General features: G+C 42.3%; 2 protein-coding genes across 3 annotated transcripts in view; one reads left to right on the top strand and one right to left on the bottom strand.

Annotated features, from left to right (window-relative positions):
- Positions 1–13,070, bottom strand: part of LOC127058429 (myb/SANT-like DNA-binding domain-containing protein 2) — a 606,575-nt gene that overhangs the window by 425,856 nt on the left and 167,649 nt on the right. The gene's annotated exons all lie outside the window — the stretch shown is intronic.
- REC114 (REC114 meiotic recombination protein) overlaps positions 1–13,070 on the top strand; it is a 104,446-nt gene that overhangs the window by 62,665 nt on the left and 28,711 nt on the right. For both annotated transcript variants that reach the window (XM_050968445.1, XM_050968446.1), the window contains exon 4: positions 2,529–2,741. In XM_050968445.1, coding sequence (XP_050824402.1) covers positions 2,529–2,741 — 213 coding nt within the window. The remainder of the gene's footprint in view (positions 1–2,528; positions 2,742–13,070) is intronic.

Raw genomic sequence — 13,070 nt, 5'->3', positions numbered from 1 at the left:
CTTTTTCTTAATCACCTCTCTGAGATGCTTGCTCATCCAGCTTGGTCTGCAACTCCTGCCTATCATTTTTTCCCCCTTTCTTGGGATGCAGGCTTCGACTTGAAGTAATTCCAGGCCTCCTCCGCCTTTAGATCCACAAGTTCTTCAGTCCAATCCACTTCCCTATCTAATTTCCTCAATTCTTTAAAGTTAGCTCTTTTGAAGTAAAAAACCCTAGTCCCAGATCTATTTTTGTTTATTCTTCCATCTAGTTTGAACTGAATTAGCTCATGATCACTCAAACCAAGGTTGTCCCCTACAACCATTTCTTCTATGAGGTCCTCACTACTCACCAAAACCAAATCTAAAATGGCATCCCCTCTTGTTGGTTCTTTAACTACTTGGTGAAGAAATCCATCAGCTATCACATCCAGAAAAATCTGAGCCCTATTATTCTTACTAGCACTTGTCCTCCAGTCTATATCTGGGAAGTTAAAGTCTCCCATGATCACACAATTCCCATTAGTGTTTACTTCATTAAAAACATTAAAGAGGTCTCTGTCCATATCCAAATCAGATCCCGGCGGTCTGTAGCACACCCCAAGCACTATCTCAGGGGAGGCTCTAGTAGCTTTCTTTCCCAGTGTGATTTTTGCCCAGACAGACTCTGTCTTATCCATTCCATCACTTATTTATTTACAGTTAACCTCATCATTGATATACAGTGCTACTCCACCACCTTTGCCTTTATTTCTGTCTTTCCTAAACAGCACATAGCCTTCAATACCTGTACTCCAGTCATGACTACTATTCCACCATGTTTCTGTTATCCCTATAATATCCGGTTTCACTTCCTGCCCCAGTAGCTCTAGTTCCTCCATTTTGTTCCCTAGGCTCCTCGCATTAGTGTACAGACATCTTAATTTTTGCCGTTTGGCTTTACTGACATTCTTTACCCGGTTAGGCACAGACATTCTACCACCAGCATCACCTGTTAGACTGGTATCTACACTACCTTTCCTCCTTATATCAATTCTTCTGTCCACGGCTATATTCTCTCTTACTTTCCTGTGGCTCAGCAGCAACTGACATCCAGGACTCTCCTTTTCTATTTTCTGTCCCGCCCTGGTACTTCCGGTGAGCAGGGGTGGGGTGGATTTGGCTCTGCCCATGCAGAGGAAGAAGGTCACTCTGTCTCACTACATAAACTTAAACAGCAGTACAAATTATACTCAGAGTATTTTCTCCACCACTGAAGTGCAGCTAACTCTGGGGTGGAAGGCAACAACTGCTTAACTATGCATATTCACACTAAACGGTGGGTTCAGGGGAGTCTGAAATTAAGAATAACTTAATAAATTGAAACTGTAAGGAAAATTTAGGAATGGAAAATGTAATTACCATGTAATAATAATACCAGAGTCAGAATTCGGCCTGGATTCCATGGCTAATACCTCTGCTCTTCTCTGTAGTGCCGTTGGACTTTTAGAGGCCAGAAGTGGTCAGAACTTGGTTTGTATCCTCTAAAAGAGTCTACATTCCTTCTGTCATTAAACCAATGTCCCAGAGAGGGCCCTTAATTGCACCCTGGGACATTGCTTTAATAATGACAGAAGGAATGTGCTTCTTACTTCCCCAGCAATACTTGCAGGAGTCTGCTTTATATTTTGGCAATCTCTGATTTAGGTAATTGCCCAAGCCTCACCAGGCTTAGATGGTGAGAGCTCTGATTAGTTTTGGTGGTCTGGATGCAGGCAGAGTGCTGCTTGTTGGGAAATCACATTTGCAGCCATGGATGCTATTAGTTAAACATTCATGGCCTTTATGTTGGCCAGTGTTGCATTAGTAATGCAGTGAACCATCAACTTTCCAAAAATTTTAAAGCGATAAATTAATGTGGAATATGCTTTAATATTTCAGCATCAACTTATGGCAGACTGAAAATTCTCTGTTTAAGATGCAGATAGATAGTGGAATGTGCAAAAGTAAAACCATCTTGCTTACATTTCCTGGTTCCATGTTTGCACTGGGAAACAGCTTTGACTATTTGATAAAATGTTTCTGGTGTAGCTCCTTTGGAGTAAATGAAGATGAAATTAATAGACAGGAGGTTTAAAACAAACATAAGGAAGCATTTCTTCACACAATGCACAGTCAACCTGTGGAACTCTTTGCCAGTCAGTAGTTATTAGCCAGGATGGGCAGGGATGGTGTCCCTAGTCTCTGTTTGCCAGGAGCTGGGAATGGGTGATGGGATGGATCACTTGATGATTACCTGTTCTGTTCATAACCTCTGAAACACCTGGCTTTGGCCACTGTCGGAAGACAGGATACTAGACTAGATGGACCTTTGGTCTGACCCAATATGGCCATTCTTATGTTCTTATACAACAAGGAGAAATTTAATCAACCTTGTGTTTATAGTTGGCACAGTGATCCAGTAACTATCCCTATTTTGTTTTGACTACAATAAATACAAATGTAATTAAAAACAAAATTGTTTGGTGGGATGCACACTCAAATTAATTTCTCTTTTTGGCTTTAAACAGAATGAATGCCGCATGTTTCGTATTCAGTTTGGTGGAGATTCAAAAGAGCAGGCGCTGGAACACTGCTATAATTGTGTGCAGAAACTTGCAGACTATGTAACAGTTCAGGTAACAGATGAGCAAAGCCAGGAGCTGCACCAAGGACATAGTCAGCTGGCTAACAGTGAAAGTCGAGTGAAGGACTTTGAACAAAACACATCGATGCTGCATGGAGTAAGCTGGAAGAGTGTGTGTGTGTGAAACTGAGAAAAATAATGGTTGCCTTCTTTAAGTGCCATGTCCATAGTCCTTTAGGCCAGTGGTTTTCAACCTTTTTTCATTTGAGAACCCCTACACATTTCAAATGGAGGTGCGAACCCCTTTGGAAATTTTAGACAGATGTCCGTGGACTACAGGATGAAAACCACTGCTTTAAGCCCACAGCTTAGATGTGTAGTCTAATAAGAATATGGTCCTTGTATGGTTGTTGGGTATGAGAGATCACTATTTTAATCCTGTTTCATAATAACAAATTTTTGAAAAGAGGCATTTCATCTATGCATTTATTCAGAAACAAAACTATGCTATCTGCTAATGTAGTATCTTATTGACAAGCAGACTGATATCAAGATAAATCCTTTATAATGAACAAGAACTACGTATAGCAATGAAGTAACAAACTTCCTGCTACTGTATGTAGCCGCAGACTATGACTCCCGTATCCTGGGCTTCTTTGTTTCTGCCCAGCAGGAAATATGTCACATGACACTTTTTGATACTGTCTCACATGACCTTCTCATAAACAGACTAGGGAAATATAGCCTAGATGAACCTACTATAAGATGGGTGCACCAGTAGTTGGGAAAGCATTCTCAGAGTAGTTATTAATGGTTCTGTAGCAAGGCGGTGTGGTCCCCTGACCCTCGACCCTCCCCCCTCCCCTGGAGACGGACGAGCCCCTCCGGACACCGAAGTATCAGTGTGTTGTGGCCAGGATCCCCACTGACTCAGCAGCAGGCCTTCTGCCGCTGCTAGGGCCCTGGGCTGCATCCCCCCTGCTACCCAACTTGTGGGTGGCAGTGTCCCCTCTCCCAGGCCCCTCTGAGCCAAGAGCTTGGGCTTGTTTACCTGCCTTTGCTCAGCCCCTGCCTGAGGGCCTGAGCCATTGACTCTCTGCTGCCCCACTCTGACCCAGTACTGAGGCTTGCAAATTACATAAACTGTTGCTCAGCTCCTGCCTGAGGACCTGAGCCCTTGACTTGCTATTCCTGTCGACCATAGGCCAGCATGAATAACTGTCTGTGTTTGCCTTTATTGCTGCCACGGTGAGAGATTCCCATGGCCAGGCTAATCACCCATCAACAACTGGAAGGAAGTAGCAAGGTGGTGTGGTCCCCTGCCGCCCTGGAGAGGGACAAGCCCCGGCCAAACCCCTCTACAGGTTCACAATCAAACTAGAAGGGCATATCAAGTGAGATCCTGCAGGGATCTGTCCTGGATCCAGTTCCATTGAATATCTTCATAAATTATTTGAATAATAGCATAGAGAGTACACTTCTAAAGTTTGCAGATAATACCAAGCAGACAGGTTGCACATACTTCGGAGAACAGGATTAGAATTCAAAATGATCTTGACGAACTTGAGAGATGGTCTGAAATAAATAGGATGAAATTCAATAAAGAAAAATTCAAAGTATTACACTTAGTAACCAATAATCAGTTACTGAAATACAGAATGGGAAATGACTGCCTTGGAAGGAGTACTGCAGAAAAGGATCTGGGGGATATAGTGGATCACAAACTAAAAATGAGTCAACAATGTAATACTGTTGCCAAAAATGTCAACCTCGTTCTGGAATGTGTTGGCAGGAGTTTTGTAAGCAAGACATGAGAAGTAACTCTTCCAGTCTACTCAGCACTGATAAGGTCTCAACTGGATTGTTATGTCTAGTTCTGGGTACTACACTTTGAGAGGGCTGTGAACAAACTGGAGAAAGTCCAGAGGAGAGCAAGAAAAATGATTAAAGTCTAGAAAACATGATGTCATGGTATAATTCCCCACTCTGAACCTTAGCGTCCAAAAGATGGGGTACCAGCATGAATTCCTCTAAGCTCAATTACCAGCTTAGTACTTGTAGCGCTGCCACCAACCAGGAATTCCAGTGCCCCCCAAAACCTTGCCCGGGGACCCCCAAGACCCAGACCCTCTGGATCTTAACACAAGGAAAGTAAACCCTTTCCCTCACCATTGCCTCTCCCAGGCTTCCCCTCCCTGGGTTACCCTGGATTATTGTGATTCAAACTCCTTGAATCTTAAAACAGAGAGGAAAATCCACCTTCCTCTCTCCTTCTCTCTCCCCCTCCCAGACTCTCCCTGAGAGAGAAATTAACCCTAACACAGAGAGAAAATTAACCTGTCTCTCCCCCTTCCCTCCTTTCTCCCCACCAATTCCCTGGTGGATCCAGACCCAGTCCCCTGGGGTCTCACCAGAATAAAAAAAAATCAGGTTCTTAAGAAAAGCTTTTAATTAAAGGAAGAAAAAAAACAGTAAAAATTATCTTTGTAAATTTAAGATGGAATATGTTACAGGGTCTTTCAGCTATAGACACTGGGAATACTCTCCCAGCCTAAGTATACAAGTACAAATTAAAATCCTATCAGCAAAATACAAATTTGAACTCCTTCCAGCCAAATACACATTTGCAAATAAAGAAAACAAACATAAGCCTAACTTGCCTTATCTACCTAGTAATCACTATTCTGGACATATAAGAGACTGTATCAAAGAAATTGGAGAGAAACCTGGTTGCACGTCTGGTCCCTCTGAGCCCTCAGAGTGAACAACAACCAAAAACTAACAGCACACACACAAACTTCCCTCCCTCAAGATTTGAAAGTATCCTGTCCCCTGATTGGTCCTCTGGTCAGGTGACAGCCAGGCTCACTGAACTTGTTAACCCTTTACAGGCAAAAGAGACATGAAGTACTCCTGTTCTATTAACCCTTAACTATCTGTTTATGACACATGACCTATGAGGAAAGATTGAAAAAATCGGGTTTCTTTGGTCTGGAGAAGAGATGAGTGAGGGTGGATATGTCAGTGTTCAAGTATGTGTAAAAGGCTGTCACAGAGAAGGGTGATAAATGGTTCTTTTTAACCACTAAGGACAGGACAAGAAGTAATGGGTTTACATTGTAGCAAGGGAGATTTGGGTTAGACATTAGGGAAAACTTCCCAACTGTCACGGTAATTAAACACTGGAACAAACTATGTAGGGAGGTTGTGGAATTTCTGTCATTGGAGGTTTTTAAGAATGGGTTAAACAAACAACTGTCAGCAGTGCTTAATCTGAGAGGTATCAGCCTCAAGCTGGGTGGCCAGAGAGCAGTGGCCGCTGGCTGAGTGCCCAGCTCTGAGGACAGTGCTACTGCCAGCAGCAGTACAGAAGGAAGGATGACATGTTGTTTCAGAACTCTTAACAGTGGTGCAGTGCTTGGGTTAACCTGTGTTTAGAGGACAAGATATACCATTTAGTTTATAATGAATCCAACTGGTAGGGTGCTGTGTTCTGCAATTCCAAGACCATGGAATTTGCCACAGAAGTCGGCACTTCTGTAGAATTTCCCTTTTTGCTTCAGCCAGGTGTGCAATATTTTGTTCTGTCTTCCTGCTCTGTCAGGATCTGTGTCTTCTCCAGTTTTACCTATAAAGGAGAATTAGATTACTGTTCCTTGGAACCAGGTAGTAGGAGTTTGGAAACTTACACTGGAGTCCCACTTACAGACAGGTGCAAAGTGCAGGAAGTTCTGAGGCAGGCTGCTTAGAGATCTTTATACAGTAACTCCTCACTTAACGCTGTAGTTATGTTCTTGAAAAATGCAACTTGAAGCAAAATAATGTTAAGAAAATCTAATTTACCCATAAGAATTAATGTAAATGGGGGGATTAGTTCCAGGGAAATTTTTTTTGCCAGACAAAAGGCATTATATACATATACAGTATAAATTTTAAACAATTTTAAACAAGCAATTTAATACAGGTATAAGTTTTAAACAGTTTTAAAGAAACAATTTAATACTACAGTCATCATTGCTGAGAGTGAAGCTTGGTTGAGGTGGTGGAGTCAAAGTGGAAGAGGGTGGATTGTCCGGCTGCTCCTCTTGCTCTTCTTGCTGAACTTTACGAACTAGGAAAAAAACACATATAGAGATAGTTGTTTTGATTTTCTTTTTTTTTCTTGGTAAATTGCTTTATAGAAAGTCATTAGGTGACCAACTCCCCTAATCACTTTGGAGCTGCATTCCCTGTCAGGATCGTCATCACTAAGGATTTGCAAGCCAGCTTCAATCATTTGGAAAGCTTCTGTGAAGGCTGATTCCCAATTCTGGCACTTTGAGTGCAGGAGATGGGGGCCCATAGGGGTAATAAAAATTAATACTGGCCACTCCAGGCTTGTATTAAACTCCCAAAGTACAGCTTTTCTCTGACCTGGATTGGTAAATGCTGCCACCACCCAAGTGCAGAACCCCTTTCAGAGCCCAGGAGGTTGCACTTGGGAATCCCTTCCTGTGGGGTTCCCTTAAGCCCTTTAACCCCCCTTCTGCGGAAGAGCTGAGAAAGAAAAACAAAGGAAAATCAGCTGTTGCCATCAGCTAATTTAAACAACATGTGCACAAACCTCTTAGACACAGAAATCCAATCTTGTTCTTAAAAAAGTAAAATTTTATTAAAAAAAATACAATTGGAAACTCAGGCATTTGCTAGATTTAAAAATCTACGAGGATTAAGCATCAAGAATAGCTTTCATGAGGTCCAGCTTAAAGGTTACAAGCAAAACAAAAGCACCTGGGGTTTGCACAGAGGAGTCCACAAGACAAAGAAATAAAAAGAGATAAACCTAATTGTGTCTTCCTAGATATTTCCTGATCTACTTACATATCTGGGGTTTCCAATGAGAAGTTTCTAGGTATGATACCGATGATTTTTTCATACTTGGCCCAAGATTCTTAGAGCATAACTCTGCCCTGTTTGCCTCTCCCCTGGAGAACAACAACAGACAGACAAAAGGGAAGTCTTGTTTCAATTTTAAAAAGTTCTAGCCTTCCCATTGGCTCTTTTGGCCAGGTGCCCACTCACTTCCTTTTACCTGTGCATAGCAGTGAGACTTTTTAATTCTTTACAGATAAAGCAATTAGAGAACAGCTACTAAGAGGGATTTTATAGCTACTGGCTAGCTGGGTGTCCATAAAACGGAGCCCCCCCCATTTATCACAGCTTCAGAAAGACGTTTGGCAGTCAAATTTCAATAGATTGGTTTTTCTTTTACTTATTGGCCCCCTTCTTCCATTGCTCTCGTCACCTCTAGTTGCATCAGATATTCATTGGTTAGCTCTTCTCCATGTGATTGCAGAAATTGTATAACATCGGCTTCTTCCACCTCATCAAATCCTGCTTTCTTGGCCAAGCCAAGGATATCTTTCTTCATAGCGGGGACTACATCTATAAATCCTTTTAAGTCATTGACACATTCAGGCCACAACTTCCCTCACACACCATTCATGCATGCCTGAGTAACAAAGTTATTGATGCACTTCAGAATGGTGTAGTCACGCCAAAATTGCCAAATCGTAGGTTTGCCTTTCCCATCAGTGCCTCTGATGAGCTGGTTGAAAGTACGGTGTAAGTAATATGTGTTAAATGCAGTGATGATTCCTTGGTCCCTGGGTTGGATGAGTGATGTGGTGTTAGGTGGCAGAAAGACAACTTTGATGTTTTCGCACAGGTCATCCAGGTTGATTGGATGAGCCAATGCATTATCAATAAGCAATAAAATCTTGAAATCAAGATTTTCCTTGGCATAGTATTCCTTTCATGCAGGGATGACATAGAGAGTCAGCCATTCTGAAAAAATAGCTCGAGTTATCCATGCCTTCTTATTGGATCACCAAATGTCCAGAAGGTGTTCCTTTTGAAAATCCCTTGAGAGCTCATGGTACACTCTCAGCAATTTCACCTTCATATCTCTGGCAGCATTACCACCTAGAAGCAAGGTTAGACAGTCTTTAGCTGCTTTAAATCCAGGCACTGCCTTCTCTCAGGAAATGTAAGTCTGCTCAGGCATCCTCTTCCATTACAGGCCCGTTTCATTGACATTGAAGACTTGTTTAGGGGAATAGCCACCTTCCTCAATTATTTTCTTGAGATAGTCGGGGTATCAGCATTAGCTGCCTCACCAGACATCTTGGTGTTATGCAAGTGGAAGCGCCTCTTGAACCGATCAAACCATCCCTGACTTGCTGTGAAAGTCTCTGTCTGTGATCCTTCACCTTGGTCTCTCTTCAAATTATCATACAAACTTTTTGCCTTACCTTGTATCACAAGCAAACTTAAAGATATGTTCCGCTGGTTTTGGTCCTCTATCCACAGTGAGAGATGATGCTCCATGTTTTCCAGCAAACTACTTCTTGATCAACTTATTGTAGTAGCACTAAGTGGTGTTACACACCCAGTACTAGCCCTGATCTTGTCGACATTATTCCGAATTGTTCTCACAGTGGTCAGAGTAAGACCTAGAGTGATGCCAATGTCTATCGCACGCTCACCTGCATCAAAATGCTTTAAAATGTCTAATTTAGAACCCATGTTAATGGTTTTCCTGGTTTTCTTGGTGCTAGTGGTACTGCTACTGCTAGGCACTCCACTATCACTTGCTGAATGTTTTTGACTCGTGATGTCTGACTCCAAACAGCGCATGCATGTGCTACTCTTCACTCCCTTCAGCCTGGAGTGGCTGAGGTCATGCAGCATCAGTCAACTATTGCAAGGGAAAGAATTTGGATAACCTATGTCATTCTTCATGGTAATCTGCTCCCCTACTGGAAGCCCTGTGGGTTTAGGCTAGGACTAGTTATGGAGGTTATTACTTTCTTGCAGGTTCTTACTTTCACAGAAGCCCTGCTGGAGGACCAAAGGCCTGTCTTCCAGGGTGCCGTGGAAAACTGGCCCTGCTGTATTTCCCCTAGTAACCATGCACTCAGCACCCAGGCAACATTGCAGCCAATGTAGTAAGAGGAGGAAAATAACGTTTGCTGCAGGGTTGCGCCCCTCCCTGCTGTGTGCATGCAGGGGCTGAGAGATGCTGCTGGCATTAAAGTGAATGCCAAAACTCCCGTGGATTTCACAGACTTTCATGGGTTCTGTGCATCTCTGTGCTGCTTCTCCCTCTTGCTACAGCGAAACAGGCTCTGGAACACTATTACTGTAACTTGCTTTGGGCAGGCTGCCACCCCCTGTGTTCTTACCCGCCTCCAGCGAAGAGTGGTGAGCAGCTGGAACATTGTTTATTCAGCTGCAAGGCAGCAAGGCAGGGCTGCTGCTGTGCATCCCCTGCAGCTGCTTTGCAGGCAACTGGTGTCCTCTCAAGCACTTCGTATATTGCCCTATTCCCAAGCAGGGCGGCAGCTGGGCCATAAAGCGACAGTGAATCGCTGGAGAACGGGGAGGGGGGTTAGCGTGCACATGGTGTGTGTTTACAAACATACATACTGAACCATACTGTACTGTAGTAGGGAGGTGCCCCCGTCTTACCCTACACAGTCACAGCCCACTGCAGACAATGAGGCAGGCAAGGAGGCTGAAGGTGTCATTGTAGGCTAGGAAACAACTTGAGCAGCAGCAGCTTCCCCTACTGTGCAAGCACAGGTACTGACTTTCCCCGGGCGGTGGAGGAGAGCGCTCAACCCTGGCTCTGCCCCAGGCCCGCCCACTCCACCTCCTTCCCCCAAACTCCTACCCTTTCCCTGCTTCTTCCCAGCCCTGCTTCACCTCCTCCTCAGAGCACACCGCGTCCTTGGAATCTTACCTAACTCCCTGAGTTTTCTAGAGCCTGCCTTCTTTAAATCCATTATCTTTATTGTGCTGTTTTCCCTCCTACCGTTCCTCTCTACCATTTCATGATCACTTTCACCTAAGCTGCCTTCCACTTTCAAATTCTCAGCCAGTTCCTCCCTATTTGTCAAAATCAAATCTAGAACAACCTCTCCCGTAGTAGCTTTCTCTACTTTCTGAAATAAAATATTGTCGCCAATACATTCCAAGAACTTGTTGGATAATCTGTGTCCTGCTGTGTTATTTTCCAACAGATGTCTGGGTAGTTGAAGTCCCCAATCACCACCAAGTCCTTGCTTTTGATGATTTTGTTAGTTGCTTTGGAGCTTGGTTGAGGTGGTGGAGTCAGACAGTGGAAGAGGGTTGGATATTTCCCAGGGAATGCCTTACTGCTAAATGATGAACTAGAACTTGGCTGAGCCCTCAAAAGTTAACACATTGTTGTTAATGTAGCCTCACACTCTACCAAGCAGCATGAATAGAGGGAGGAGACACAGCATGGCAGAGAAAAAATAATCAATGATTTAAAAGAAATGATTTTTTTTTAATTTAAATCAGATTATTTTTTGATAAAATGCTTTTTGAGGAAAAAAGCTTGTCTAAAGATAGTTTTAATTACAATTGATTTTAGCTCAAAGATATCTCATCATGGAATATGGATTGTAAATTCTAATTCTATAGTATGAGACAATCTATTCAGGGGGAGGGATAGCTCAGTGGTTTGAGCATTGGCCTGCTAAACCCAGGATTATGAGTTCAGTCCTTGAGGAGGCCACTTAGGGATCTGCAGCAAAATCAGTACTTGGTCCTGCTAGTGAAGGTAGGGGGCTGGACTCAATGACCCTTTAGGGTCCCTTCCAGTTCTAGGAGATGGGTATACCTCCATTATTATATTCAAATAATATTTAAGAAAAGTTTTGTAAATTAGTTCCAATGGTTCATGGATTATGGACCAATCTTACAGGGTTCCAGAGGCTTCTGTATAGATTATTTAGGTTAATCTTTCTATCTACCCAATGGGACTCAGTGCTCAGTCTAGAAGATACCATCAGAGATGCTTAGTTTTGCAGTTCTCAAACTCTGGATTTGTGTCTCCAGAGATAACATGTTTGTTAACAGCAAAAATGTTTTAAATAAATAAATAAATAAATACATACATACATACATACTATATAGAGGTGAGAAATAACAGACCTCAACCCTATTGTCCCTCTGCAAATTTGTGTACACAGAGTCAATCCCTTACCTCTCTCTAAAAGTGAAAAGTTTCAAAAAGTTCAGTGAATAGAAGACTGTTCAGGCAGAATAGATCTGGACAAGGAGAAGTCTGGAGATAAATGTGAGAAGGGAGGGACAGGCAGTAGAAACAAAAGTGAAACGGTTTGAACAGCATATTCCAAGTCTTGACGTCTTTCTGAGTGTAGCCTTCATTGATTTGAGATCTACCATACCATTCTCTCACTAGAAGGGAAAAACCTATAATGGCAGCAGGTTGTAAAAGAGACCCAGTTTGGGAATATTTTAATAAAGTTCCTCTACCTGTGGGTAAGACAGGCATGTGTGCAAAATGCAAACAGTGCAACAAAGAAATGCAAGGCCTGGTTGCCCAAATGAAACATCATCATAAGAAGTGTTCCTTCTCAGGAGGAAGCTGCGTTGAAGATGATGAAAGGAACATGTCTGAACATTCAGGATCTTCCGGTGGTAAACTTTTTTATTTCATACTTCTTTCTTAAGGACTGCCTGTCTTCCTTCTGGACTATTCTTGAGTTCTCATGTTTGAGCAAAATCTATAGTTGTTACTCTATGATACTATCATTTCAAATGAAGTTGTGATAAAAAATAAATAGCTAAGATAGGCAGAGCTTCCTTTTACAATTTCACCTTTAGTAGTACTGAGTGCCAGTGAATGCAATCAGTACTACTAAATGAGCAGTATGGTAATAATTAAATAACTGCATTGACTTATTTTGTTTAGAAGAATCCATTCTCAACATACGGGATTCTGAAGACTATCCACCTTCAAGTTCACCATCATTTTCTATAGTTTCGGAGTTATCTGCCAATGCTAGTGTTTCAGTCACATCGTATATGTCACACAGCCACAGTATATCACCTGTAGCAAAAAGAAAAAAAATCTCCATCATCCAGAAACAACCATAGATAAGTTTGTGATAAGAACCAACAAATTACAAAAATAGGTAATTGATGAAAAAATTGCCCAGTTTCTTTATGCAACAGACTCTCCTTTCCGTATGATTGAGAACCCACACTTTATTAACATGGTTCAGTCATTAAGACCAGGATACAGTCCACCCAACAGAGCAGATGTTGCAAGCAAATTGCTGGATAAAGTGTACGAAAGAGAAATTGAGTAGTGTGCAAAAAGGTCTAGAGGGTAAAATTGTCTTGATGCATGAAGCAATGTCCACAATGATCCTGTTGTATGTGCTTGTGTGACAACAGAAGGGAATGTCTTCCTTACAGAAACAATTGATACATCAGGAAATGCACCCACAGAATACTTACAAGAAGTAGCAGTAAAAGCTATAACAAACTGTGGAAAAATTGGTCACAGATAATGCTGCAAATGTATCCAAGATGAGAAGAAATTATTTAGAAGAGAGTCCCAAGCTAATAACATGCCATTGCAGTGCTCATTTGATGAGCCTCC

Source organism: Gopherus flavomarginatus, chromosome 9 (genome assembly GCF_025201925.1).
Source record: "Gopherus flavomarginatus isolate rGopFla2 chromosome 9, rGopFla2.mat.asm, whole genome shotgun sequence".
Taxonomy (NCBI): domain Eukaryota; kingdom Metazoa; phylum Chordata; order Testudines; family Testudinidae; genus Gopherus; species Gopherus flavomarginatus.
This window is presented reverse-complemented; position numbering and strand designations above follow the sequence as displayed.